The 27,916-nt window shown below is 44.4% G+C and overlaps 1 protein-coding gene across 1 annotated transcript in view; it reads left to right on the plus strand.

Moving 5' to 3' along the window:
* Window positions 1–27,916, plus strand: part of sspo (SCO-spondin) — a gene marked incomplete at both ends in the record, with an annotated part of 118,980 nt that overhangs the window by 51,931 nt on the left and 39,133 nt on the right. Inside the window, 28 exons of the mRNA XM_080751802.1 lie at window positions 204–338; window positions 1,044–1,180; window positions 2,116–2,210; window positions 3,478–3,659; window positions 4,241–4,411; window positions 4,778–4,857; window positions 5,083–5,252; window positions 5,655–5,701; window positions 6,665–6,865; window positions 7,362–7,532; window positions 8,086–8,286; window positions 9,020–9,119; window positions 10,330–10,550; window positions 11,189–11,341; window positions 13,586–13,752; window positions 15,154–15,299; window positions 16,177–16,397; window positions 17,417–17,452; window positions 17,611–17,769; window positions 20,110–20,322; window positions 20,959–21,126; window positions 21,315–21,449; window positions 24,530–24,767; window positions 25,647–25,799; window positions 25,919–25,965; window positions 26,178–26,348; window positions 26,707–26,883; window positions 27,712–27,873. Coding sequence (XP_080607928.1) covers window positions 204–338; window positions 1,044–1,180; window positions 2,116–2,210; window positions 3,478–3,659; window positions 4,241–4,411; window positions 4,778–4,857; window positions 5,083–5,252; window positions 5,655–5,701; window positions 6,665–6,865; window positions 7,362–7,532; window positions 8,086–8,286; window positions 9,020–9,119; window positions 10,330–10,550; window positions 11,189–11,341; window positions 13,586–13,752; window positions 15,154–15,299; window positions 16,177–16,397; window positions 17,417–17,452; window positions 17,611–17,769; window positions 20,110–20,322; window positions 20,959–21,126; window positions 21,315–21,449; window positions 24,530–24,767; window positions 25,647–25,799; window positions 25,919–25,965; window positions 26,178–26,348; window positions 26,707–26,883; window positions 27,712–27,873 — 4,257 coding nt within the window. The remainder of the gene's footprint in view (window positions 1–203; window positions 339–1,043; window positions 1,181–2,115; window positions 2,211–3,477; window positions 3,660–4,240; window positions 4,412–4,777; window positions 4,858–5,082; window positions 5,253–5,654; window positions 5,702–6,664; window positions 6,866–7,361; window positions 7,533–8,085; window positions 8,287–9,019; window positions 9,120–10,329; window positions 10,551–11,188; window positions 11,342–13,585; window positions 13,753–15,153; window positions 15,300–16,176; window positions 16,398–17,416; window positions 17,453–17,610; window positions 17,770–20,109; window positions 20,323–20,958; window positions 21,127–21,314; window positions 21,450–24,529; window positions 24,768–25,646; window positions 25,800–25,918; window positions 25,966–26,177; window positions 26,349–26,706; window positions 26,884–27,711; window positions 27,874–27,916) is intronic.

Raw genomic sequence — 27,916 nt, forward strand, 5'->3', positions numbered from 1 at the left:
ACCAGGGGCATTGACAACTCATTCTTATGACTTCCTATCTAGCCAAGCTTTATAAACTATATATTTTTTTAAAGAGAAAACAATACAAAATAAAATAAAAAAAGGCGAATATTCGACTTTGGTGAACAACGTCGAATAGTGACTTTGATATTCGAATATTCGAATACTCGGATATTCGGTGAATGCCCTAGTTTGTCTTATAGGTGTGAAGGAGCCATGGGGTGCGTGGTCAGCGTGCTCAGTGACATGTGGAGGAGGTTACAGGAATCGAACCCGCGGGCCGCTCCGAATCCACGGCACCGCTCAGCAATTCAGCGCCTGTAATCTACAGCCCTGTGGTAAGAGTTATTAAAGATGTCTACTTTACCACTGATTTTACATTCATTTATGCTACAGGATTCTAGCTACCAGTACTCTAGTATGTAGCCTACTCCAACATAGAGCTTGTTTAGAACATAGAACTGGTTTAACCGTACATACTTTATTGACCGAACTCCCGAGGGATCTTTTATTTATATTTTTAATATTTTTTTATCCCACGATTTTATAACCCATTTTTCACCCAGCGCCAGTTTCCTAAACTGTAATCCTGGGCTCTACTCTCCCTCTGCCAACCTGGGGAGAGCCCCGAACTGAGCTCCTTCAATGCATGAGGAGTGAGCAGGCCGCTTCTTATCACCTGACAGGGGGGGACTTTCCCTGGTGGGACGTAGCGCGTGGAAGGAACACATTATTCCAACCAGTTCCTTTACCCTGCATCAGCTCCAGCTAACCAGGGGGAGGCAGTATAGAAACCAGACCGAGGGGTCTCTTCTTGCCCCCCTTCTTTTTTCCTACTCCAAAATCTCTTCTGCCAAAATAGCAGATCTACACTCTCACAGCACATCACATCGCGATGTGTTGCTATTTTTAGCTGAATCTTCACCCCCAGCATAGGAATGCTATAGCGTTAACATGTAGTTAATGGTTTTATCCATTACTTACAGCTTGTTGTTCTCAGCGGGTTGTGGTTGTTGTTCACTGTGGTCTGTGTGCTCCTGTAGGTGACGGCAGGAGGTGTCCTGCGGGACAGCAGTGGACACAGTGTGTGAGGAGACCCGCGTCCTGCTCTGACGTCTCCATGGAGCTCAGCAGGAACTGCACCCCAGGGTGCCAGTGTCCACATGGGACCGTCCAGCAGGTTGGTGGGACATGCAGTAGAACAGTGTTTCCCAAACAGTGGGTAGGGACTGGGACCAATTATTTTTTGCTATGTTTCATATATTTTCTTTTTAATTATTATAATTTCAAACACTTTTTCAAAAAACAATCTAAAAAAAAGCTAAATCTCAGAAATGCCATAAATTAGAATACAAAATGTTTAAGAAGTTGTGAAAATAGCCAATCTACAAGGTCTCAACACGGCGCAAAGTGACACGTTGTGAGCTTGAGCTTGTAGATCTGCCTTTTTCACTAGTTTGGGATCCCGGGCAAAGTCTAATTTCTCTTTTGGGTCTCTTGGGCTAAAAAGTTTGGGAACCACTACAGTAAAACAGTGCTCTCAAACTTTTTTATTTCAAGCACCCCCAGTGTGGTGTGCATTAGGCCCATAACTGACAGTGTATAAGCCTTGTTATATTTGTACACTCTCTGAGTTACAGACCTGTAAGGGTCCATTTGGTTACTAACTATCAATCATTTAGCTGGAGGAGACCCCCCTGGAAGCCCCTCAAGGACCCCTAGAGGTCCCCGGACCTCACCTTGAGAACCATTGCCGTAGAGAGACACAAATATACATTAATGTTTTATTAACAATGTTATGCTGTGTAAGTAAAACGATGCGGCCACAAGGGGTCACTATGCACCTTCTGAGCTCAGCATATCTACAATCATGCACGCACACCACACACACACACACACACACACACACACACGCACACACGCACACACGCACACACACGCGCGCACACACACACACGCACACACGAACACACGCACTCGTGCACACACGCACACACGCACACACGCGCGCACACACGCACACACGCAGACACGCGCGCACACGCACACACACACACACTCGCACACACACACACTCGCACACACACCTAACCTTCCATGTGTCCATGTGCCCAGCATGGTGCGTGTGTGTTGGAGTCGGAGTGTCTCTGTCACGTGGATGGGGAGCAGTACCAGCCCGGGTCCACTGTCACCAGAGACTGCAACAACTGGTAATTAAATTAAAAGTTTCAGAGTTCAGCGTTTTAATGAATGTAGAATTATGTGCAGGATGTAATTTGCTGTTTATTAGGTGACTTCATTTATTTTCATTGACCATGTTTAAAAAAGATTCGATTTTTAAATAAAAACACTCTCCATCACACTACTGCCAGTGATCACCCTCCTCTGTGCCAATGTTGGCACCCGTGCTTAAAGTTGCCTACCCCTGCTTTAGATTTTAACCACTTTAACCATTATTTTATGCTTTAAAAAAAAGCAGATCTACAAGCTCACAGCGCACACCGAGTGCCGCGCTGCGAGCTTGTAGATCTGCTATTTTTCAGGCCTAAATGGGTTAAAACGATACTGTACCACTGTACGCACTGCTGCTTCTTATAACTGCACCAAATTTTGTTTATGAAAAAAATATACAATCATATTGTGCAGAAGTTTAGTAGCCTAGAGATCAATGCGCTGTATATTTTATGCAGAATAGCCTATGCCAAGCTGTGTTATCTGTTTGATTATTTTATTTTTGTTTCATTCTTTATTTTTTATGCAAAGCACTTTGTAACCTTGTGTTGGACAATAACCTTTTTATTATGTAGCATTATTTTTCTCTCGCCCAAAGGATACTATAGTGTAAAGTAATTCTTGTTTGTGTGACTGTGAGTGTGCGTGCTTGCACTTGTGATGGTAAACCTGATGTTTAGCCCCTGTCATTATTATTCACAGCACCTGTGAAAGTGGCAAGCTGACCAACTGTACTCAACTCAGCTGTAACGGTAAGAAAAACAAATGCATCCATCAACAGTTAATAATACTGTCACAATGTTGCTACTGTCCTTGCCACAATGATTATGATTAAGTAATGCTGTCGGAGCATTACTTAATTTACTAGAAGAGACGATTAGAATTAGAATGTAGAAGAATTGTTATTTTGATCGACGTTGACGTAGGAGAGATAAAGATAAGAACGATAAGTTATCTCTCCTATGGTACCAACATCAATACAGCATGGAATTGTGGACAAGATTTTATCCAACGATAACAAAATATTCTAAGTTTTGGGTCTGAGAGGCTAAATCCCATCAAATGGTGGTCCGTGGCTCAAATGCTGAATAATAAATAATGGTCCTTGACATGAAAAAGGTTGAAAACCACTGCTCTACTCAATCTCTGTTCTTTTGCACCCCCTTCCACCCCCTGCCACACACACACACACACACACACACACACACACACACACACACACACACACACACACACACACACACACACAGCAGTGGAAGGACAGTGGTCGCTGTGGACTCCGTGGGGTCAGTGTTCGGTGTCGTGCGGAGCGGGTCTCCAGTCTCGGTACCGGTTCTGTTCTTCCAGCTCATCTCCGGCTGCTCCAGGCCTGCCCTGCCCCGGGCCCCACCGCCAGGATCAGATCTGTGTGTCTGGACCCTGTGACCGTGAGTGACTGCCGTATATTCAAAATATGCATGATTGGCTGTGAATGGATATCTTCGCTGTTGGGGCGGAAACCTTGAATCCAGTGGTGTAAATTAACTAGTACTTAACAAGTACTGTAATTGAGTAAAAATGTTTAGGTATTTGTACTTGAATATTTCCAACTTCCAATACTTTTACTTATACTCCACTGCATCTCGGATACAAATATTGTACTTTTACTCCACTACAATTATTTGAAAGGTTTAGTTACTAGTTACTTTGTAGATTTCGATTATTATTTCAAATCTTACATTAACCACTTCAGCCCTACAGCATATACATTTTGGCCATTTGAAAATAGCCGATCTCGCATTGTGAGCTTGTAGATCGGCTATTTAAAAAAATATTTGTACACATTTGATAACTTGAAATGGGACATTCTGCATAATGAGTCCTTTTACTTTTTGTACTTTTTGACTTTAACTTGTAACAGAGTATTTCTACATTGCAGTATCGATACTTTTACTCAAGTATAAAATGTCAGTCCTTTTTTCCACCACTGCTTGAATCTCCAATCTCTCTTGTGTGCCTCTCTCTCCAGGTGACGGGGACTGGGGACAGTGGACCCCCTGGACAGACTGCACCAAGTCGTGTGGCGGAGGGGTCCGAAGCCACAGGAGAGAGTGTGACAGTCCCATTCCAGAGGGGGACGGGAACTACTGTGAGGGGCTGGGGACTGAGGTCGTGGCCTGTAACACTGACCACTGCCCAGGTATGCAAAGACTGACACAAATGGACCAGTATTCTTTCATCTTTGTACCTTGTCTTACGACCCGTCTCTTAGTTAATAAAGCATATAATGAGCATTGGTGAGGCTCGAGCCTACTTCTGTCTGCGTGTCTGCCTCATTAATATAATAATCAGCTCTCTCTTTTAGCTACAACTTAATTACATATTACTGTATATCTACATTATGTATTTTAATACGTACATGACTTGACATTTTTAAGTTGTCATTAATCCATTGTACTTTTTCCTGTGTTGCTCTACCAGCTGTACCAACCCATGCTAGTACAACTGCTATGTTCATGTGTCTGTTTAGTTATCTACAGTACACTGTTCTCTGTGTGTGTTTCAGTGGCTCCATGTTCCCAGGTCCCAGGGACCGTGTTCAGCAGCTGTGGGCCCTCTTGTCCCCGCTCCTGTGATGACCTGGCAGTGAGTAGTACTGTACCATTACAACACAGCGTCTCTGATGCTGTGATGATGATGAGTGGGGTGCATTACACGAAAAATAGACGATCTACAAGCTAACAGCGCGTCGCAACGCTTGTAGACCCACTATTTTTTGCAAAGAGATGACATTTGCAACTCAGGTCTGTTCTACGAAGATTAGAGGGTTTAAGTGATTACGATGATGGTTGTGATTGTGTCCCATTGCAGCACTGTGAGTGGCGCTGTGAGGCAGGCTGCTACTGTACAGAGGGGAAGGTCCTTTCTGCCAACGGGACAGTGTGTGTGGAGAGAGAGCACTGTCCCTGTCTGGACCTCAGCACTGGAACCAGACTGGAGCCAGGAGAGAGCACCACAGCCCCCGACGGATGCAACAACTGGTCAGAATCACACACACACACCTATTTGTTACAATTAATGCACAATTTGATTTTGTTCAAATGTCCATTTCGTTGTTGTCGGGTGAAAACCTTGTATGTCCAAAATCGTTTGTTTTGTATTTATAATTTTTAAAATGATTTAAAACTAGTGAAAATGATGAACTAGTGAAAACAGCCGATCTACAAGCACACAACGCCTCGCACCGCGAGGCGTTGTGTGCTTGTAGATCAGCTGTTTTCACTACTTTTGTGTGACAGCCTTGTGTGATGAAGCAGTGCTTTACTTTGCGAAAGAATGTACAAATTTGAAAGTTGGAGATACGAGGTTTCTGCCCGACAGTGAAGATTTGATTGTTGAATGATAATTAAGCTATTAATAATCTACTTTGTGGTGTGTTTCAGCACCTGTGATGGTGGAAGGCTCAACTGCACCAGTGACATCTGTCCAGGTGAGTCCACACACACTGACGTACAGTATGGCTCTCTTCAATCACCAAGTGTAACTCATGAACCTCCCATAACCTGAAGGCTCCCAGAACCCCTGAAGATCTTTGGGAGTTTTTTTGTTTTGTCTATGTTTCATTATAATCAGATTTAGAACCACCCCTGAAGGGGGCGGTACGGCATAATTGTTTTAAGTATTAAAACCAATCCACATGATGTACAAGCTCACAAAGCATCACAACACATCAAGTTGTGAGCTTGTAGATCTTTTTTTTTTACGTTTTGGTTTCTCAGAACTCATGTTTAGTACCTCCTCCTGAGCAGGTTTGTCACCATGTACTGCATGTGGGTAGCTTGACATAAACCAAACTTGCTACATTTTCATTGGTACTGTACTTAAACATGAGTACAGCACTTAGACAGATGGGTTTTTGAGTGCACCGTGTCAGTCACACCAAAGAGACAATTCTCAATTCACGTCCATTTGTAGTCCGTTTTCATGTTTCAGTTTCGAGTGGACTTTTTCCATCATGTTTGAGTTTTGAGTAGAGTTTGTCCCTTCACTTTCCGAGAGTGTCTCCATCCACTCGTAGCTATGTGTCATTCTGTCACTGAATAAATGACAACGAACAACAGGAGTGTTCCGTCTCATCTACAATCATCTCAGGTGTAATTTCATAAAGAAATAGGGGATATAGGGAATATAGTGGACCTACAAGCTCTCAACGCGCCGCCAAGCGACAATAAAACACCTATCTAAAATTATAACGCGTCACATGTAGATGGACGGGCATCGATTGCGATGAAATCAGATTAATCTGATAGAACAATTCAGAGTCAGGGACAAATTATGCATGAAACAAGTGAATTTAAGGTTAAATGTGAACACTAGGGGGTGGCAAATGCCATCCCCTGATGACCCAAATGACTCCCCTGATCTCCTTGTGTGCCTTGTGCCCCACCTCCAGTGTCGGGTGGCTGGTGTGAGTGGTCAGACTGGACCCCCTGTTCCAGGACGTGTGGAGCGGAGTCTGTGTCTCGCTACCGGAGCTGTGGATGTCCTGAGCCCCGGGCCGGAGGGACGGCCTGTCCAGGAGAGCATGAGGTCCACAACGGAGTCGGGGTTCAGATCCAGAGACAGCCCTGTCCTGTCATCTCATTCTGTCCTGGTAGGAAGACGATTAATAAAAAAAAACACGCCTACTAAAACACCCAAGCGACTGACTTGATTTTTATTTACAGTATTGTCTATCTATGATGTCCTTCATATATAATTTTCTACTAAGTACACTTTTTGCTAATCGTATAATACAATGCTGGCCCACCATAACCTACCTGGCCTGGCGGAGACATTTCTAGTTTCTCTCTCTCTCTCTCTCTCTCTCTCTCTCTCTCTCTCTCTCTCTCTCTCTCTCTCTCTCTCTGTCTCTCTCTCTCTCTCTCTCTCTCTCTCTCTCTCTGGATCATGTGGTCTGTTTCTGGCTGGCTAGGCCTCTTTTATTTATCCTGCTGTTTCCTCTCACTATCCGCTTGGTCTCCTTGGTTCATCTCCCGCGTAACTCTTCTCTCCTCCTTACACAAGTTCTTTGTTTCTTCATTAACTATCTCCTCTTACGTCATTGTTGGTCCGTCTCTCTTCCTCCCCCTCTGTCTGTCTGTCTGTAGTTCATGGCTCATGGAGTGTGTGGTCGGCGTGGTCAGACTGTGACGCGTGCGAGGGCTCGTCCAGGCGCGTCCGGCAGTGCAACAGCCCTCCTGCTCGCTTCGGAGGTCTCTCCTGTCACGGCGAGGGCACACAGAGCCGTGGCTGCCATGACAACGTCACCACCTGCTCAGGTCAGCTCATTACTGGGCGGTTTTATTTTTGGAACAGGACAGAGAAAGGGACTGACATAGACAGGCAGACAGACAGACAGACAGAAGGAAATTAGTAAGGTAACATGAAAAATAATGAATGATCTGCTGTATTATACAATGAATATAAACATTAACAAAAAAAATATCTTTTAAAAACAAAACAACACAACACTGCCTTATCAAAGTTGTTATGGTGACTTTAAACATTGTCAGAAACACCCATGTGCCCTTATATTATCATCACCGCTTTACCCAAAGCTCAAGTGGGGTCAGGAGGTTTGTCATTGTAATCAACGATGGACAAAACAACTATCTCCACAACTTGGGTGGTTTGACCGACAGTTTGAGGACAGGTTTAGTCCGAAACACTCTTTAATACTTGTCATTGGTTGAATGGAAAGTGTGGGTGTGTGGGTGACACTGGGTGTTCAATAGCACTTCATCTAATAAAAAAAAAACATTCGCCTGTTGTCATCTCGCTGTTCATTTTATTTAGCCCGTGTAAGTCAACTTCTCCCCATGTGCTCTGCAGACTGTGGTGGCGGACAAGAAGAATGGCCTTGTGGGAAGCCCTGTCCTCGCTCCTGTTCGGATCTCCATGGCGACACAGAGTGCCTGGACTCCCCGGGGTGTGAGCGGACCTGCGGTTGCCCGGGCGACACAGTGCTGCAGGACGGTGTGTGTGTGGCCAGGGAGGAGTGTCGCTGCAAGTACCACAACAGCACCTCAAACGGTAAATGATACAACAGGGGCGTCGTTTGGGTCACCAGGGCATGGCGACTGCCACCTCCTAGTCTTCACATTTAACTTCAAATTCAGTTATTTATTTTATGCATATTGTCGCCGACTCTGACTTGTTTTAGCAGATTAGTCTGTTGCCCGTCCATCTACATGTGACACGTGTTATAATTCAGAAAAGCCTTTTATTGTTATGCAACCATTGATTCATTAACCACTTTCAACTATTTTTGCTGTTTTAGGAGCTATGGTGACTTATTTTTTGCCACCCCCTATTTCTTTCAGAAATTAGCCTCTGCCCTGTCTAGCTGAACATATTATATATGGAGCTAATTAGATCAGTGGTTCTCAAACCTTTCAATTTTAAGGACCCCCGGCTTGTTATGCATTTGTCCACAGACCCCCCATAACTATTGACAGTGTAGCCTACTAATTGCCCCAAATGGATCCGTAAGGCTCCATTTGATTCCATTTCAGACCTGTCAGGGTCCTTTTGGTTCCTCCTAAATATCATTTGGCTCCTCCTGACTTTCATGTTGCTGGGGACACCCCATGGAACTCCCTCAAGGACCCCTGGGGGTCCCCAGAAACTCATTAGAGAAACCCTGAAATAGATTACCCTTTTCTGTCTGTTAAAACGGTAACAGTAAATTGAGATTACACTGCATTAGCTAAACATATTGTATTCTATCTTTTTCCTTCTCTCCCTCTTGTATCTCTGCCTGAAGATGGTCTGAGCTTCAGCAATGCATCCTGGATGTGGCCTGGAGGGTCTGACTGGCAGTACGCAGAGCCAGGAGACAGCATCATTACCGACTGTAAAAACTGGTACGGTACATTAAACCACACATGGTACACTAAAATCACACGTTATAGACCAAGAAAACGCTGATTAAGTCCTGAGTAGCCAAAAAGCATCCATTTGTCAGAGACTGCTGCTGTGATACATAATAAAATGAAAATAAAATAAAAATATTGTGAGTGCAGACTGTTTCTATAGAGAATTACAGACTTATAAGGATCCACTGGCCCTACAGTAGCTCTGCCCCTAGCATTAGAAGGAGAAGGATAGAAAGCCTAATTTCCCTAGTGGGAGAACTCCCCCACCTCACGTCTAAAATACACTTTTTGGCCAGAAAATAAAATATTTCACCGGAAGGCAATTCTTTTTCCTGTCAATTCCTTTTCTTTTCTGACCAAAAAGTGTATTTTAGACATAAGGTTGGGTGCTCTGAGTGTTCCCACTAGGGAAAGTAGGCTTTCAACATCTTAAAACTGAACTTTGGTGAGTAGCAAAAGTGTATTATGTTTTTACTACCGACAAGGGGCTGAGCAGCCTTCATATTAATGTTGTATTGTCAGTAACATCTTAGTGTTTTTCCTGTGATTTGGGGGCCTATTTTTAACTGCACTAATATTATGAGTGGGTGACATTGCTACATAACAACATTGATACATACTGACATACTTCTAGGGCAGTGGTTCCCAACTTTTTTTTAATCCGAGGCACCCCTACATTATAATTTTCACTCCCAGCACCTTATATTTATAGCATATCGTCGTTGTCGGGTGGAAACCGTTCGTTTTGTATTTATCATCTATAAAATGTACTAAACTAGTGAAAACAGCAGATCTACAAGCACACAACGCCTTGCATCGCGAGGCATTGTGTGCTTGTAGATCGCCTGTTTTCACTAGTTTTGTGCAACAGTCTTGTATGATGAAGCAGGGCTTTGCTTTACCAAAAGACGTACACAGAGATAATAGCCAACTGACTGAAAATAACTTTGTACTTCAAGTTTAAAATGATACTAAATATTTTTTCAAGTGTCCAAATAACTTCCAAATATTATCAAATTATCTTGCGGCACCCCTGGACTGCCGTCACGGCACCCCAGGGTGCCCCGTCACCCACTTTGAAAACCCCTGGTGTAGGGCATGGTTGAGCAATTTTCTCAGATAGTGCCGTCTTCATTTGTCAGTAATCTCATGTTATATATGCTTTTCTTCTCCTTCTTCTTCACCACTATTCCTCCAGCTCATGTGAGGCCGGGGTCTTGCAGTGTCAGTCGGTCCCCGGCTGCCACGTCGACGGCGGCTGGAGCCAGTGGGGAGGCTGGACCCAGTGTTCGCGTCCGTGCGGAGGCGGTGTCCACTTCAGGAAGCGTCAGTGTGATAACCCCGCCCCTCAGAGCGGGGGGCGGGGCTGCCTGGGCCCGGCAGAACAGCAGAGGGACTGCAACGCACACACCTGCACAGGTACAGCAGTACGCTGGTCTCTCACCGCACACACACACACACACACACACACACACACACACACACACACACACACACACACACACACACACACACACACACACACACACACACACACACACACACACACACACACACACAGCCTACCCAGTAACCCAGCTAAATGCAGAAGTAGAATTTCAGCCTGACCTGACATGAACCTCCCCAGGCTCTGCCGGGGGTTTGGTGAAAAACTTTCGTCCTTGATCAGACTCTGTATTTTCCCTTATAGTTATATTTGAATCCAAGCCTGACCTGGCTGAACCCAAGCAATGAATTTGAGGAGTGCAGCCCGCGCTGACACTAATTGGCCCTCATTAAGGCCCTCTGCCGGGAAAAATATTGAGTGATGATCACCATAACATTCATTATGTGTTTTGACGGGATACGCACATAGACAATTCAACACAATTAAAGCATAACGGAATCAATTCTACACCGTATCCGAGACATCCGATAGGATCTCTAATTAACGTCCATTAAAACTAAAATAAAAAATGCAGGTTCTTGCAGTAAGCATGAATATGGTGATAAAGTGCACCGTAGGTCACTTCACATCACAGGGGGCTCATCTCATCCATGTGTGTTTCTCCTGTCAGACTCAGTAAGTCCGTGGGGGTCCTGGTCCCAGTGGTCTGTGTGTTCAGTCACCTGTGGAGGGGGAGTGCAGTTCCGCTCCCGTGTCTGCAGCGCTGCACCCTGCAGTGGCCTCAGCAGGCAGAGCAAGACCTGCAACACCCAGGTCTGCCTCGGTGAGTCCATACTCCATACCCAGCACTTAAACACTATACTGCAACACCCAGGTCTGCCTCGGTGAGTCCATTCCCAGCACGTTCGGTTCGAGTCACTTTCGACCCGTTTTACATTTCCATTTGAAACAAAAAAAGGTAGAAGTGATTTTTTTTTGCCACCTGAAACTCACTGGCCTTAAAGATTCTTCTGTGATGAATATGTAAACAAACTTGCACCATGTTTCACCCCCCCCCCCCCCCCCCCCACCATATTTTTTTACCCCCTTAAAATGTACATTAATATTGTTTTTTAAACCAACTATCCCCTGGGTCCCCGCGACCCGCGAACCGAACTAAGGTGAAGTGAATTTGAACTGAACTTAAGGGTTACACGGTAACTATGTACTCACTCAACCATTCACTCTTTTCTTTCAGTATTTCAGTATTTCTTTTAGTATTTATTGTTGTCAATGTTTCTTTCTTTCCTTTCTATGCTTCATGTATTACTCTAGTTACTCAACTCCATCTCCCGTACAGTAGCTTTTCCTCTTCACTATGGTCTTTCTCATCATCATATCCCATACTGTCATCATTTGTGTCACGGTTGATGAGTGGCCCGTGAAATGGGGTTGCCCCCCTCCCATTCTGCCAACTCACACACTGATGATTTATCTCGGCGTGGAGGCATCTGGGGTGAAGCTGGCGTTAAATGGACAGAAATGAAAAAAGGACATTGTCAGCCCCATTCATAACAATGACACTAATCTAATTTGTGGTTTTCATCCAGTGGTCTGGGGACCACCTGTGATCCTTGAAGGGACTCCAGGCGGTCCACAGCCTGGATTGTTGGAAACCAAATGGACCCTTATCAGGCCCGGATTTATAAGACATGAGGCCCCTGGGCAAGGGGAAATAAAGAGGCCCTCGTGCGCGCGCAAAAATCCCACCTCCGGTCCATCTGACCACACCGTGACCTCACCTCCGGACCGGCCCATGTATAATCTGACTGTGTATCCTCATTGGCTCATTGGAAGGGTCTGAAGCGGATACAGAAGTGGGGTTTGTGTGCATGTGTGTAGCCTATGTGTGTGGAAAGTACCGGATACATAGAGTGGGCGAGCTTTAGACTGCACTAAGCTTTCAGGGCAGCTACATGCAGTGCGGCCAGCAGAGCAGAAGCTCTCAATGTTATTACCATAATAAAACAAAATGTACTGTAACTAAACACAAATATCACTTTATTTGGATTGCAATATTTTAAAATGTCATCATTAAATTAACTCATTCAGGGTCTTTTCAAATGGCTTCCAAGTTCCACACCACCTCCCTCTCCATAGACTTCCATGTAATTCATAGTGCACGGATCATGCATGCCCATGCCTAGATCATATGCATCACGTGTTTGCACACTGTTCACAGCTTTCAAACAAAAAAATCCGAATGGAAATCCGTTCAGGCATTCATGAGCTAGCTAGCATGTTTTCTTGAAATGTAAACAAACATGGCTGCCATGTTTGAAAGATGGGGTTTGTATGGTGGTTAAACATGGAATTTCGCAATCGTGATCATGCCTACTACATTTTTTGGGGTAAACTTTTTTTTTTTTAAAACAATTTTTTTGAAAAAAAAAAAAAAAAAAAAAAATCGGGGGCCCCCCTCCCCCTGAGGCCCCTGGGCGCGTGCCCACCCTTGCCCAATGGTAAGTCCGGCCCTGACCCTTATAGATGTTTCACTCTTGAAAGCTTAAAATGAAACCAAATGGATTCGGTTTCATTTCCCGCTCCCGAGAGTTCAATTATTGTTTAACATCTGCATGACTTCATTTGCAAGAAGTCTACACAATATAGAATATAGAAGAATTGTTCTTTTGATCAACATCTCCTATGGTACCACATCAATACACAGGGCCGTTTTTAGCTATAGGCGGACTAGGCGGTCGCCTAGAGCGCCAGCCTAGAGGGGGCGCCGAGGGGGCGCCGAAATGGAGGGAGTGGACCCAAACCAGCCCAAAACCGACCCAAAACCGACTAAATTCACGGCAAAACCCGCAAAAAGCGCGCGCGCGGGAGTGGGGGGGCGCATTCGAGAGAGCTCGCCTAGAGCGCCGATTAGGCGCGCTACGGCCCTGTCAATACAGCATGGAATAGTGGATGAAATCTTATGCAACGATAAACTATTCTACGTTTTGGGTCTGAGAGGCTAAATCTCATCAAATGGTGGCCTTACTCTACTATCTGTCTTGCCTGTCTGTCTTTGGTGTTGTAGAGGTGGGCTGTCCCCCAGGCAGGCTGTACAGAGAGTGCGAGCGGGGCGAGGGCTGTCCATTCAGCTGCTCCCAGGTTAGTGGCAGGGAGGGCTGCTACTCAGACGGCTGCGAGGAGGGCTGCCACTGTCCCCTGCAAACCTACCAACACAATGGACTCTGTCTGCAGGTGGGTTCTGTTCTTACCCTGAATCATTCACAAGCCCAGAGCTGTGGGCATTGGCTTCGTTTGGATCATCAGGGGATGGCAATTGCCACCCCTAGTGTTCACATTTAACCTCAAACCTCAAAAGCCTTTTTATCGTTTAATGCAACCATTAATGTATTAACCACTTTCAATGTGGCGTCCCTATGTTGGGAATGGCAAACATTTTCTCTTTTCGCACCCAAAGAAATAGTGAAAATAGTTGATCTACAAGCTCGTAGATCAGGGGTAGGCAATTCCTTAGGCACAGGTTCCAACATTGGCACCCCTGCCTAAGGTTGCCAGGAGGTTGATCAGAATGGTGATCACTGGCACACTGGCAGAAGGAAAAGGATTTTTATTTTTAAATAAAATATTTTTTCAGGTCAGTTAAATTAAGTCACCTAATTTACGTCAAATTACATCCAGCAAATAATTCTACATTCATTAAAACTCTGACTGGGGAGGGAGTCGGGGAGATAGGTGGATTATTGAGTCTAATGATCGTTATAACAGTGTCCTGCCTACCAAAATGTTGGCTTGTCATTAAAATGTTATCAAACAAATATTGGTGAGGTGCTGCTGACCTTGGTAAGGCAATATATGAAGGAGAAGAAAAAGGCTGCACTCTGTAGCCACGATGCAATATTTATTTACAGAGGAAACCCAATGTTTCGATCTCATTAGGTCTTCTTCCCCTGAAGAAGTCCTGATAAATAAAATAAATATTGTGCATATATTAAGCATTGTGGCTACGAGAGTGCAGCCTTCATTAAAATGGATGGCACACTGATCTAGAAAATAAAAACATGGCACTTCATTTCAAAAAGGTTACTGACCCCTGTTGTCCTGTAGATCAACTATTTTAGCCAATTATTTTAGAAAAAGGGCTGATCTTTTTTTTTTGCCACCCTATATTTCTCGGGCCTTGGAACAGATAATAGGCCAAAATAACCCGAAGGGATAGCTGGGTGTTTCCAAGCAACATCATTCCTATAACTCAGAGAGGATCGATACATCGGCTCTGTTATGTGCCATGGGTACGGTCGCATTTTAATTGGCAGACAGTCACTGAGCTGCTATTTTCGCTATTTGATGTACAAAAGAGAATATTGGGTTTAAGTGCATGTGGGTGCGTGTGTGCGTGCGTGCATGTGCGCGTATCTTTCTCCTGGTTTGTCCTTTCAAGTGAAGTTCCTCCCAACAACTTTACTGTTCACTACTGAGTTCACCTGAGTGCAGCTTCTGAAGAAGCTGAAGTCTGTCCCTATTACTGCATTGTTGAAGTTGTTGCATTGTGTGTGTGTGTGTGTGTGTGTGTGTGTGTGTGTGTGTGTGTGTGTGTGTGTGTGTGTGCGTGTGCGTGCGTGCGTGTGTTTCCATTAGGAATGCCCATGTCTAGTGGACAGAGCGTTCCTGGCCTCTCTACAGAGGGTGTCCATCACACCTGTCTCCTCTCTGCTTCATCACAACATCTCAGAGGGAGCAGAGCTCCAGTCTGGAGACTCTCTGGTCCACGACTGCAGCTCCTGGTGAGGAGACAACTACTACTTTATTACCTTAGAAAGTACTCACATCTTTTACTTAAGTGAAAGTATCAATACTGCAATGTAGAAATACTCATTTCAAAAGTTTTCATATGTGTGCAAATATTTTTGAAAATAGCAGATTCGACGCATTGTGAGCTTGTAGATCGGCTATTCTCAAAAGGCCGAAATGTATATAAGGCTGAAGGGGTTACTGTATGTTCTGTAATAATAATCAAAATGTACAAAGTAACTAGTAACTAAAGTTTTCAAATAATTGTAGTGGAGTAAAAGTACAATATTTGCCTCTGAGAAGTAGTGTAGTAGAGTAGAAGTAAAACTAAGTATTGAAAATTGGAAATACTCACTAAAGTACCTCAACATTGTACTTAAGTACAGTACTTGAGTAAATGTACTTAGTTACTTTACACAACTGCCAATAGCACAGATCCCCCCGGCATGGTTACTGAATAGATGTGAAAGTAGTGGGTGCAACATTCAATCAAAGTAATCGTTTTAATTGAATATATTTTGAATAGAATTTTAGATTTTCAAAAACACAGAAAATAGCTTGATGTCAATAATGTCACGTGATCAATATGACATCATAGTACTGACGTCATAGACTAGCAAGGACTCCATATTTGGGCGTCATTGGACTCCAAATATGGACTATATTTTGGCCTCATCTTCAAAAGGAAGCAGACACCGGCACCCCCAGTTCTATACACTGAAGAAGGCTGGATAGCCAAAGCATTTGTTCTTTATGTAAAGATACAATAAAGAAAAGAGAAAGCTAACTCTTGCCACTGTGTGCGACCCATTTGCTTATATAAATGTTGGAGATAAAAGACCAACCATCTCCCGTCCTTCCGATCTCTAGTTGGTGTGAGCACGGCAGATGGAACTGTTCCTTAGAGAACTGTCCCGTAGATGGAGGCCTGTCCCCGTGGGGCCCCTGGGGGTCCTGCTCCCTGTCCTGTGGAGGCCTGGGCGTGAAGACGCGCCAGCGGAGCTGCACCCGGCCGGCCCCCGCCCACGGAGGGAGGGACTGCCCGGGACAGCGACAGGAGACCACCTACTGTCAGACCCCCGACTGTCCAGGTGCGTGCGTGTGTGTGTGAGTGTGAGTGTGTGTATACGTGTGTGAGTGTTTGAGTGTGTGTGAGTGCATACTTGGATATGTGTGCGGCTGTGCGCCATATTTAACCAGAACAGTAAATAACATTAAAGGTTTATACATTTTTGATTTTGTCAATCTAAAGTAAAGGATTGCAGGATTGCATAGCCCATCACACCCGATTAAAATGCTGTACATTACTCTACATACACACTGTACTGTACTTTGGTTGCTGCCCATTCCGAGTAAGCTACAAAACAATCATACCTTTAAGACATAATCCAACCCTTCCCACTCACTTACAGTAGGTCTTTTTTCAGAGGGCTTTTATGCCTTTATTGATAGGACAGGAAATGGGGAGAGAGATGGGGAGTGACACGCAGCAAAGGTTGTCGGGAACGGTATTCGAACCCGCGGCACGCTGTCAGGCTGGCATTGCAGCCTAGAGTGCCCGGACCACCACGACAGTACATGTAGGTCGTTTAACACAGGAATTCTGCAGGAACCGTACACTCTGGACCATGCTCCACACATCCCAGACTATCTCCCTCCTGGCTATGAGAGGGGAAATAAACCCCCCATTGCAGTCAGAGCTGCAGACTAATTTCTCTATGTACTTATGTGACTTTTTATTTACCTTGTTTATTGACTAGAGTTCAGGCTTACTCACTTATTCCAATCTTGCACTTGTAAGTCACTCTGAATAAAAGTGTCGACTAAATGCCGAAATTGTAAATTGAATTGAACTTTCAATATGGGAACTGGCACTGGGAACTGGCACAAAAACAAAACACCTCCCGCTAACACATATTTTGCAGCGCAGCTTCAAATGTCATTTGCTGTTTCTGTGACATATTGTAATTCAGAATCAAAGGTTAGCCGTGTACTGTAGATGAAATTCTACATTTCACTTTAAGTACTTATAGCCTGCAGACCTTAGAAACAATGTATCATTATCTAATGTGTTTTTTTTTTTTTTTTTTTTGCTTCTTGCTGTTGGCAGTGATCGTCATTCCCACGGATGAGCCCACCACACCTGGTAAAACACCACTCAGCCTATTCCCCGCCTCTTTCACTCTCCTGACAATTATCACCGATGTCACCTTACAACTTTCTGTCTTTATCTGTCTGACGGTTGGTCTGTCGCTTTTCACTCCCTCCCTCCCTCCCTCCATCTCCGTCTTGTCTCTCATATAGATGAGGATGCAGGGTTCTCTCCCTGGTCGTCATGGAGCCCTTGTACCAGGACCTGCAGCGATGCCCTCAGCCCTGCCCTAAAGTCCCGCCGGCGCCGCTGTGTCAGCCCCCCCTGCTCTGGGTCCTCCCACCAGGAGAGAGTCTGCAACATGCCACAGTGTACAGGTACAACCTATTTGTCTGTCTGCTAATAACAAATACTGTAGTGGTTTATTCCTTTAACCACTCAAGCCCTACAGTACAGTATATTCATTCTATGGCAAATAGCTAAAACATGGAGACCAGCTTTAAAGTGGTTAAAAAAGGATTATTGTAGGGACACACGGGTACAGTAGATGACCGGATAGTGCGTCATCAAACCTAACGCCAACGTCCCCGGTTTGATTCTGGAGCCTACAAGGTCACGGTCAAGGTAAACTTTATTGTCCACAAGCCAAGGGAAATTTGGCTTGGGCTTCCACCCTTGCTTCAGCCCCATAAACATACAAAAACATACAGTGCAATAGAAATACATAACAAGAGAGGGACACACAAGTGCACAAATAATGAGATTCACCTCCTAGCCAATCAGACCTATTTCAAAGCATCATTTAACAGTTTAATTGACACAGGTACAGTATTTACATTTTTAAGCCACACTTGGATACCCCAGTGCACCTTCTACCAGAGGGCATTCATTCATGCAGAACAGGGGTAATGTCTCTGACTTTGTTTTGTTTTTTAGCTTAGTGTACCCTGCGCATAAATAGTCAGCAGAGATGGGAGCTGTCTTACCCCTGTAATCTTCCCTGCAGTTTGCACCAGTCTGACAAGAGAGAGATTACGGGGACCTGTGTTGAATTTCTTCCTCCCTCTCTTTGCCCTCTGCTTCCCGTTTGCACTGTCCTGTCTAATACAGCAACACCTGCCTAAAAATAATCTTTAGAAAAAAGAGACAATGGCAGAGAAGTGGACTGGAAGGTCCGGACAGAAAGAGAAGCACCCTGTATCCTCTTACCAACCTCTGTGCCATCATAGTGTCCTTGAGCAAGTCCACCTCTAACTGTGCCAATAGACATGATCAGTGTCCAGGAGCAGGTGAACCCGGGGAGCTCCCATAGGAGTCACACTATCACAATGACAAACTTCCCTGGCTAAATAGTTTTTCGCAAAGATCCGACAATCACTGGCATACAGTAAAGAGGGGCATTTTTCCATTTAAGAAGAATGATTATTCAGAAGTTTTATTATAGCCTGTTTTTTTTATGTAATCTGTATAATTAAATGCTTTGCCCTGTAAGCATGGTATTAATAGCCTGTGGATGTATTGTGTGAGGTGGCTTGTTTATCTCAGGAACCGATTCTGTGTTTGTACTCAGTACTCAGCATGCTGCTGTTTCATTTCGTTGTTGTCGGGTTGAAACATTGTATGTCCAAACCATTACCTTTTTTATTATTATTATTTTTTTAATTGAATTGTGAAAATAGGCGATCTACAAGCTGACAACATGTCGCATGTGAGAGCTTGTAGGCTATTTTCACCACTTTTGTGCAACACTCTTGTATAAGAAAGTAGGGCATTAATCTCCCAAAATAACCCTAAGAAATTGAAATTTGGAGTTACAAGGTTTCTGCCCCACAGCAACGATTTATTTTGTCATTTGAGTTAAATGTAGTGTGAACATTCTAGGGGATTTATTCAGATGGAAACAATGAGAATGGCAAATATTTGCTCTTACTGTTCACTGTAAAATGCTGCCGGTGTTTGGCGGAAACGTTGTATTTTATACTTTGTTGTCGCGCAAAATTCGAGAAAATAGAAGATCTACAAGCTTTTTTAGAGGATGCATGCTACTACCAAGCTGTTGCAAGTTAGACGTTCAACTGATGGAGGGGAAAGGATCTGGTTGGAATAACGTGTTCCTTTCACACGCTACGTCCTACCAGGGAAACTCCCCCCTGTCAAGTGATAAGAATCGGCCTGCTCACTCCTCATGCACTGAAGGAAGCATGAGCTCAGTTCGGGGCTCTCCCCAGGTTGGCAGAGGGAGAGCAGCGCCCAGGATAACAGTTTAGGCAATTGGCACTGGGTGAAAAATGGGTTACAAAATCGTGGGATTAAAAAAATATAATAATAAATAAAGTACAAGTTTTGAGGTCAGCCAATGTTTTTCGGTTAGATTTTAGTTTGAGTAGTAGAGATCTTTAAAGACATTTTGTTTAGATTTTTTTCCCTCTACAATATAATCGTCAGCTTTCAGGAAGTAACCAAAAATACACAGGGACGACACATTTGCATATTATAACCACACCTGGGGTCTATTAGAGTAATGTTAACTCCATAGACGCATACAAAAGAAAAGTACAAAACTATGGCACCACCACTTTAATGGGTTATGGAGGGCATTCCACATTACGGTGGCAGCGTAGTAGAATGCATTTTTTCCACATGTTTGAACCGAATTTTGGGGCGAACGAGTGAATACGCATCAATGCCTTCATGCATGTGTGTGTTTCCAGATGGAGGCGAGGTGTGCACGGGGCCGGACTGTGCGCAGAGGAACTGCTCGTGGACAGAGTGGGGGGACTGGGGGTCCTGCTCCAGGTCCTGTGGGGTGGGCCAGCAGCAGAGGATCAGGACCTTCCACAGCCCGGGGCCCAACGGGACCTGGTGCCAGGACATCCTGGGAGGGAACCTGGAGCAGCGCTTCTGCAACATCAGACCCTGCAGAGGTCAGTGGCATAGAGCAGTGGTTCTCAACCAGTGGTCCTTGAGGGGGCTCCAGGTGCTCCCCAGCTAAATGAAGGAGAGCTGGTAACCAAATGGACCCCTATTATTTAACTCTTGAGACCAAAGAGTTAAAGATCCCTCCCTTACAGGTCCATTTGGTTTCATTTTACGCTCAAGAATTAAATTGTTGTTAAACACCTGTATTACTTAATTTACAATAAGTCTACACAATTACAGAATGTCAAAGAATTGTTATTTTGATTAAAGTTTGCCTGTTATCAATATAGCATATGTACCAAAATCTTATCCCTACGACAACAATATATTCTACGTTTTGGGTCTGAGAGTCTAAATGTCCAATCAAAAGATGGTCCGTGGCTCAAATGCAGAATAAATAATGGACCTTTTATATGAAAAAGGGTTGAAAACCACTGATATAGAACAGTGCTTCCCAAACAGTGGGGTCGTGACCTAGAAGAAGAAATATACTGTATCTGCAATTTTTTTTAAATCTAAAAAAATGAATCATTTAGAAACATTTTAACAACGCTAAACTTCTCTTATGAGCGCCCCTAACAATCTTTTTCAAATGGGTGTGTGTGTGTGTGTGTGTGTGTGTGTGTGTGTGTGTGTGACAGTGGACGGAGGCTGGTCTCGCTGGAGTCCCTGGTCTCGCTGTGACAAGCGCTGTGGTGGAGGTCGCTCCATCCGCACTCGCTCCTGCTCCAGCCCTCCACCCAAGAACGGAGGGAGGAAGTGTGAAGGAGAGAAGAACCAGGTCAAACCCTGCAACACCAAACCCTGTGGTGAGACACCAATAACAGCCGATGGATTGCAGATGTAACACTGTGGATTTCGCTGCGTTTCGATTGCAATAAGACAAGCAGCCAAAGCCTACAGTTAGCGTGACAATGAGTGCAGTATAATTAATGCATGCAATGTTGTGATGTGGATTGTGAACGGTGGGTGTTTGCTCTGGTGTGTGTGTTCACAGATGAGAAGGGCTGTCCACCGGGACAGGAGTTTGATCTGTGTGCCAACGAGTGTCCCCAGCGCTGCTCTGACCTCCAGCAGGGCATCGAGTGCCAGGGGACCGACGACTGTCAGCCTGGCTGCCGCTGTCCCAAAGGTACTGCTCTACTGCAATGGCTCTCAACCTGTTGGTTGGGACCCCAGAGGGGTCCCCAAATTATTTTGCATGTAGATCGGCTATTTTCACAATGGAATAGATTGAGTCAAACTAAATGTAATGCCAACTCCTACAATTCCAAGTGCTTGGGCAGGGTGGGGTGAGAGAGTGTGGGTGTGTGTGTGATCAGACGTTGATCAAAATAACAATTCTCCTACATTCTGTTGTGTAGACTTCTTGTAAATTAAGTAATGCTGATGTTTATCAATAATTTAACTCTTGAGAGCATAAAATGAAACCAAACATTTTGTTTAATTTTACGCTCTCAAGAGTTAAAGATCTACAAGGGTCCGTTTGGTTAGCAACTCTACTCCATCATTTAGTTGGGGACCACCTGGAGCCCCCTCAAGGGACCACTGACTTAGACCATACATTTAATAATTTAGATTTAGAGTTAACAATTAGGAAAATATTCAGGTTGGGGTTGCGCCAGGTGTCGAGCACCAAAAGCAGCAGGTGATGCGTTGTGAGCTTGTAGATCTACTGTTTTAGAAAGGTGTGGGGTTAAACATTGCAATGAAAAAAAAAGAAGGGAAAAGCAGCGTTCATGAAACTGCCATCCTAAGATATTGATGTCCTCACAAGTGCTAGTAACACAAACGTGAGTGTGTTTGTGGTCTCCTATGGGTGCTGTGGGCCAAATCATTTATTAAACAGATAAGCTTTTGTTATCTGTGTGTGTGTGTGTATGTGTGTGTGTGTGTGTGTGTGTGTGTGTGTGTGTGTGTGTGTGTGTGTGTGTGTGTGTGTGTGTGTGTGTGTGTGTGTGTGTGTGTGTGTGTGTGTGTGTGTGTGTGTGTGTGTGTGTGTCCAAAACGTCTCTCACTGTCCAGATGGACACCCGCAGGGCAGATGTGATCTTATTTTTAAAACCAGACCACCATGCCGTTATCTGAGTAGTGGCCTGACTCAAGGACCTGCCACAAAATACAGTTTTAATCATAGTGTTGAATAAATACCTTTTATTTTTTTATTTTTAGTCATATTTTAGTCATCTGAAAGGTTTTAGTTTTAGTCTAGTTTCAGTCTACTAAATATAATTTTAGTTTGTCGATGGCGTTGTAATCATTTTACATTTTGGTTGCATGCTGAAAATAGCCGATCCACAAGCACACAATGGCATTGTGAGCTTGTAGATCTGCTTTTTACAAAGCGCAACACCCGAGCGCATCCAAACATAAAATGACTTGTCTTTTAGTTCTTCTGGATCTCTTCTCCACTGGTCCCTACCTGACATTTTAGTCTAGTTGACGAAATAGTTTTGTTCATTATCTATGAAGTTTTAGTCATCATAGCTTAGTTTTTATTTACCGTAGTTTTTATGCTGTTTTTGTCAGTGAAAAAAGTTAGTCGACGAACATTTTTTGTCATAGTTTTAGACGACGAAATCAACACAGGCCTGAGGACCCGCTACAGAATACATTGTATCAGCAGTTTAATAGAAAATCTGGCACACATATTAAATAAAGTCCATTCCTGTCCATTTTGCCTTTTTAATATGCAGCATGTGCTGCTACTTATTCCACAACCAAGGGGTGGCGATGCTAATTGGACCACTTTATTAGAAAAAGGAATGTCTTACCAGAGCATTGTTAAGAGGGATAACCCTCTTTAACACCTATTAGAGAGTTCTAAAGCTCAGCCCTCCGGTCCCCTGTGCAGTGGGACCAAATTAGTCTTGTACCAAGTTGTATTATTCCATACACAAATAGTGTGATAAAACAAAGTGTGTGGTTGTGTGTGTGGCGAACAATGACAAAAACTGCATATTTTCATGTCCTTATAAGAAAAGTGTGTGTGTGTGTGTGTGTGTGTGTGTGTGTGTGTGTGTGTGTGTGTGTGTGTGTGTGTGTGTGTGTGTGTGCGTGTGCGTGCGCGCGCGCGTGCGTGCGTGTGTGTGTGTAGGTGTGTGTGTGTGTGTGTGTGTGTCCATAATGCTGTATAAGCATTCTACTGTGAAGCCGAACATGTTTAACCTGTGTAATGATGATTCTGTATTATCTAACATTACAGCTAACAGCCATGATGTATTTGTTGTAAATGAAAACCTTAGGGAGGTGTTCAGTCTCGAGGTCGGCTGTACTTTTAACTATAGCTTGGAGGAAGCCTTTCTAACCAAATTGCTGAAATATCAACAGCTAGAGCAGACCATCATAGTTAGGCTACAGATGGCTACAGATGTAAACTTTTAGTTTTTAAGGCTCTTTTCCACCGGCAGCGATAACGATGACGATAACGATTTAAAAAAGTGGGTTTTCAATTGAAGTGGATCGGCAGCATCCACCCAACACCGATAAAGACAACGATAGCTGACAACTACATCGTTAGGATCAACAACGATGTGGTTAAGATCACAGTGATATGGAACTGGGTCTCTGACAAACAGCTTGAGGTGCGCTCTGCGCGAGCGGCTGTTAATTGGTGCCTCTTCACATTGATGTCCGATAACTTTATCGGACATCAATGTAAAGGCATAATTATCGCTGTGATATTTTATGGCTATCGTCATCGTTATCGCTGCCGGTGGAAAAGGGCCTTTATCTTTGGCAGCCTAGGGCATGCATGTGTGCACAAGTTGGTTGTGAGGGGCTTACAAAAGGCCAGCCTCTCCAAAAGGAGGGCCAAACAGAGAGGAAGGGCTACTGCTCAGTTTCAGCCATTGTAGGAAGCTGCTCAATTTGGAGGAGGCATTGTTTCCTTTATCCACGCTTTATGATAAGTATGTCAACTATATTGTACTGTATGTACTGTAACAATGTTCTGCCGTCTATCTATGCACTTTGTAACTGGCTGGTCTTTCATATTGTCTGACTGCACGGCAGTGTTTATGTTCTTTTTAAGAGACATCCTTGTACTTCTGTTCATGTGGACATTAATAAACATTTCAAATGTATGTGTGTGTGTGTGTGTGTGTGTGTGTGTGTGTGTGTGTGTGTGCGTGTGTGCGTGTGTGTGTGTGTGTGTGTGTGTGTGTGTGTGTGTGTGTGTGTGTGTGTGTGTGTGTGTGTGTGTGTGTCCAGGCCAACTGCAGCAGGATGGAGTGTGTGTGCAGCTGTGGCAGTGTGACTGCATCGACTCGCTGGGACAGAGCTGGGCGGCAGGGAGCTGGCACCAGGTGGACTGCAACAACTGCAGCTGCTCTGACGGACAGCTGCGCTGCACCAATCACAGCTGCCAGTCCACCTGCTCCTGGAGCTCGTGGACCAATTGGGCGTCGTGCAGCACGACCTGTGGGCGGGGCCAGAGGACTCGGTACAGGTAAGAGACGAACCAGCCGCAACATTGAATTAACTGTTGATCCTGCTGTAACCTGGAAAACATCTGTGTCACTTTAGCACTTTAACCACATTAACCATTATTTTATACTTTAGCTATTCAAAAATAGCAGATTTACAAGCTCATAGCGCGGCCTACCAAGTTTGTAGATCTTCTATTATTGAAAAATCCTGGAAAATTGTGCAAATCGTTGAATATATTTTTTTAAAGCGATCACTTGCAACTCAAATCTTTCTTTCTCTGCGTTCCTGGAACAAAATATTTTGAGATTGGGGTCTGCAACTCTGCTGTCAAAGTTAACCCTCTGTACTTAGAAAAGTTCTCTGTTAAGTCTTGCTCAAGGACACCTCGACACTTAGGCCATGGCTACACGGAGCTGGATATTTCTGAAGCTAGACATTTTTTTGTGCTGTTGGGGCTTGCAGCCACATGAAGCTGGATATTTCGGCTGCGAAGCTGGATATTTTTTAAACCGGATAAATAAGTGAAGACATTGAAAAATATCCAATTCACTGGATCCGTGTAGACAGGGAACCCGGATATCTCTGAAGACTTTACTGTGTGTGTGCTTGTTAGACCTACATATCTTTGTCGTGTGGACCTAGATATTTTTCTATGTAGATATCTGAAAAACCAGGATATATGAAATATCCAGCTCCGTGTAGCTATGGCCTTAATCTGTGAGAGCCCGGGTAAAATGGCTTTTTGCAGGCCTCCTCTTGCTTCTCCTGAGAGCACATTTGCATGCGTCACCCCCAAACAGTACGATGCCCAAAGTCTTGTTTTGCTTTAGCTATTTCAACACATACCAGTTAAGATAATATCAGACTTAGATGTTTACCACTGTACATGTGTTGTCAGGTCTCTGGTTCCAGACTCCATTGGAGCAGACTGTCACTTTGAGGAAGTTCAACACAAGCCATGTGACCCGGGGCTTTGCCCCCCACTCTGTCTCCATGACGACCAGGAGCTCAGTGTGGGAGACACCTGGCTCCAAGGGGAGTGTAAACAATGGTGAGACTGAGAGACAAACACGTGCACGCACGTACACACACACGCACACGCACATGCAATGTTGTGATGCTTAACCACAAAGTGGTGAAGTGAGACCTGACATTGTTTGGTCTTTTCAGTACATGCACGCCAGAGGGAGATTACTGCCAAGACATTGACTGCAGAGGTGAGTAGAAAACACTGTTAATGCTGTCCAGCATTGGGTAATTACATTCACACACAGCTGTTTACTTCTTTATGTTTAGAAAGCTCTTGGTTAGCTAGTTGATTGAGCTAGAACCCGTTCTTTGAGAGCTGTGCGTCTTAACTGGCTTGTCATACTACAGAAGTTTGTCAGAGGATTCACATGAAATATATGATTATCATTATCTTTTCCAGTGGATGGAGGTTGGACTCCCTGGTCGGTGTGGTCTGACTGTCCCGTCACCTGTGGGAGGGGGACTCAGGTTCGAACCCGTGCCTGTGTCAACCCACCTCCGCGTAACAACGGCTCGCATTGCAGCGGGCCAGAGAGAGAAGCCCAGGACTGTCGCACACCTCCCTGTCTGGGTATGTGTTTCATCTCATGTTGTCCCTTCAAGAGCTGGGTTTGTTTCATCGCTGTAACCCTAGAGTTGAGCAAATATTCTGGTAGGAAAGCTACTAAATTTTTACTTGGGTAAAAGTATCAATACTGCATTGTAGATATACGTACAATTGTGGAATTCAAAATGTACAAGTAAAAAGGTATTATGCAGAATGTACCCTTTCAAGTTTTCAAATCGCGAGTAAATAAGTAAATAATGTACCTTGACAAGAAAAGGGTTGAAAACCACTGATATATAGGATCAATAATATTTATAATCTGTATAAGTCAGTAAGTTTAATGTTTCTCTGATCTTATAACTCCTCATCTGTTGTCTTCCAGATGACCTTTGCCCCTGGTCGCCATGGTCGGCGTGCTCTCGCAGCTGCGGGGCGGGCTCTGTGTCCCGCCGCAGGGCGTGTGTGTGCGAGGAGGCCGGTGACGCGGCCTGTCCTCCCGAGGTGGAGGCGGAGAGGCACCGAGAGGAGACCCAGCTGTGTTACAAACGGCCCTGTCCAGGTACAAGGCCGCAAAACACGTGTTAAACATAACATCCTACACCAGGTCGGTCTGACTCATTAGTACACCTGGCTGCAACCACAGAGGTCACATCAAGTAGAGAGCGGAATTCTAGGACGGTGTAGGACATGAGTTGACGTAACTAAGCTGAACTAGATCACTGGTTCTCAACCGCAAACAAAGGGTTTTGAGATTTTCACGTGGGCCCTGATCCAGAAAAGAGAACTACTGAACTAGATCATACAGGTCTGAGTAAGACACCTGGAAAGCTGCCTTGAACAGAATGTAACAAACGATGACTTTAACCTGGGTCTTGATTTACTGTAGGCAAGGCAATGCAAGGCAACTTTATACTGTATGCATAGCACATTTAGCACAAGGCAAATATTAAGCATTAAAACATCAAGACGCAGAGTAAAATAAACAGAACGAATAGGCCTACATTAAGTTAAATAAAAAACACAAGAAACCAAGAAAAAGAGAAGACTCAAATGAATTCTCAACCACCTGTTGACCGTCTGTTGGTGCCATAAATACAGTTGTCTTTAGCAATAAATAAAGCAAGTAATCTCCCAAGATTCCAAAAGATTCAAGATTCCAACAGATTCCAAAAGGAGGGCGCTGTTTTTCCCCTTTTTTTTTTTTTTGATGATGGGTTCCTAGATTGCGCTACAAGTGGCGTGGAGAGCACTGTCTCACCAGGACAAGATGAATGTATATATTTGAGACAATCAGTTTACATTTGTGCTTGTTGTTTTGGTGAGCAGCATATCCCAGCCCCTGTCCCATGTCAGTCTGAGCCTGTGTGTCTTGTTGTGTTGTTTGCAGACTGTCCCATGTCAGAGTGGAGCGTTTGGTCTCAGTGTTCCTGTGAGTCTCAGAGGCAGCAGCGCCACCGTGTAGCTCTCTCCCCCGCCACCAGGGGGCAACAGTGCACCCCCCTGGAAACACAGAGCAGAACCTGCAACCTCAGCCACTGTCACAGCCAAGGTACACCATGACATATCTGTGTGTGTCTGTCTGTCTGTCAGTA

Source organism: Nannobrachium achirus, assembly GCF_963921795.1.
Source record: "Nannobrachium achirus genome assembly, chromosome: 21".
In the NCBI taxonomy this organism is placed as follows: domain Eukaryota; kingdom Metazoa; phylum Chordata; class Actinopteri; order Myctophiformes; family Myctophidae; genus Nannobrachium; species Nannobrachium achirus.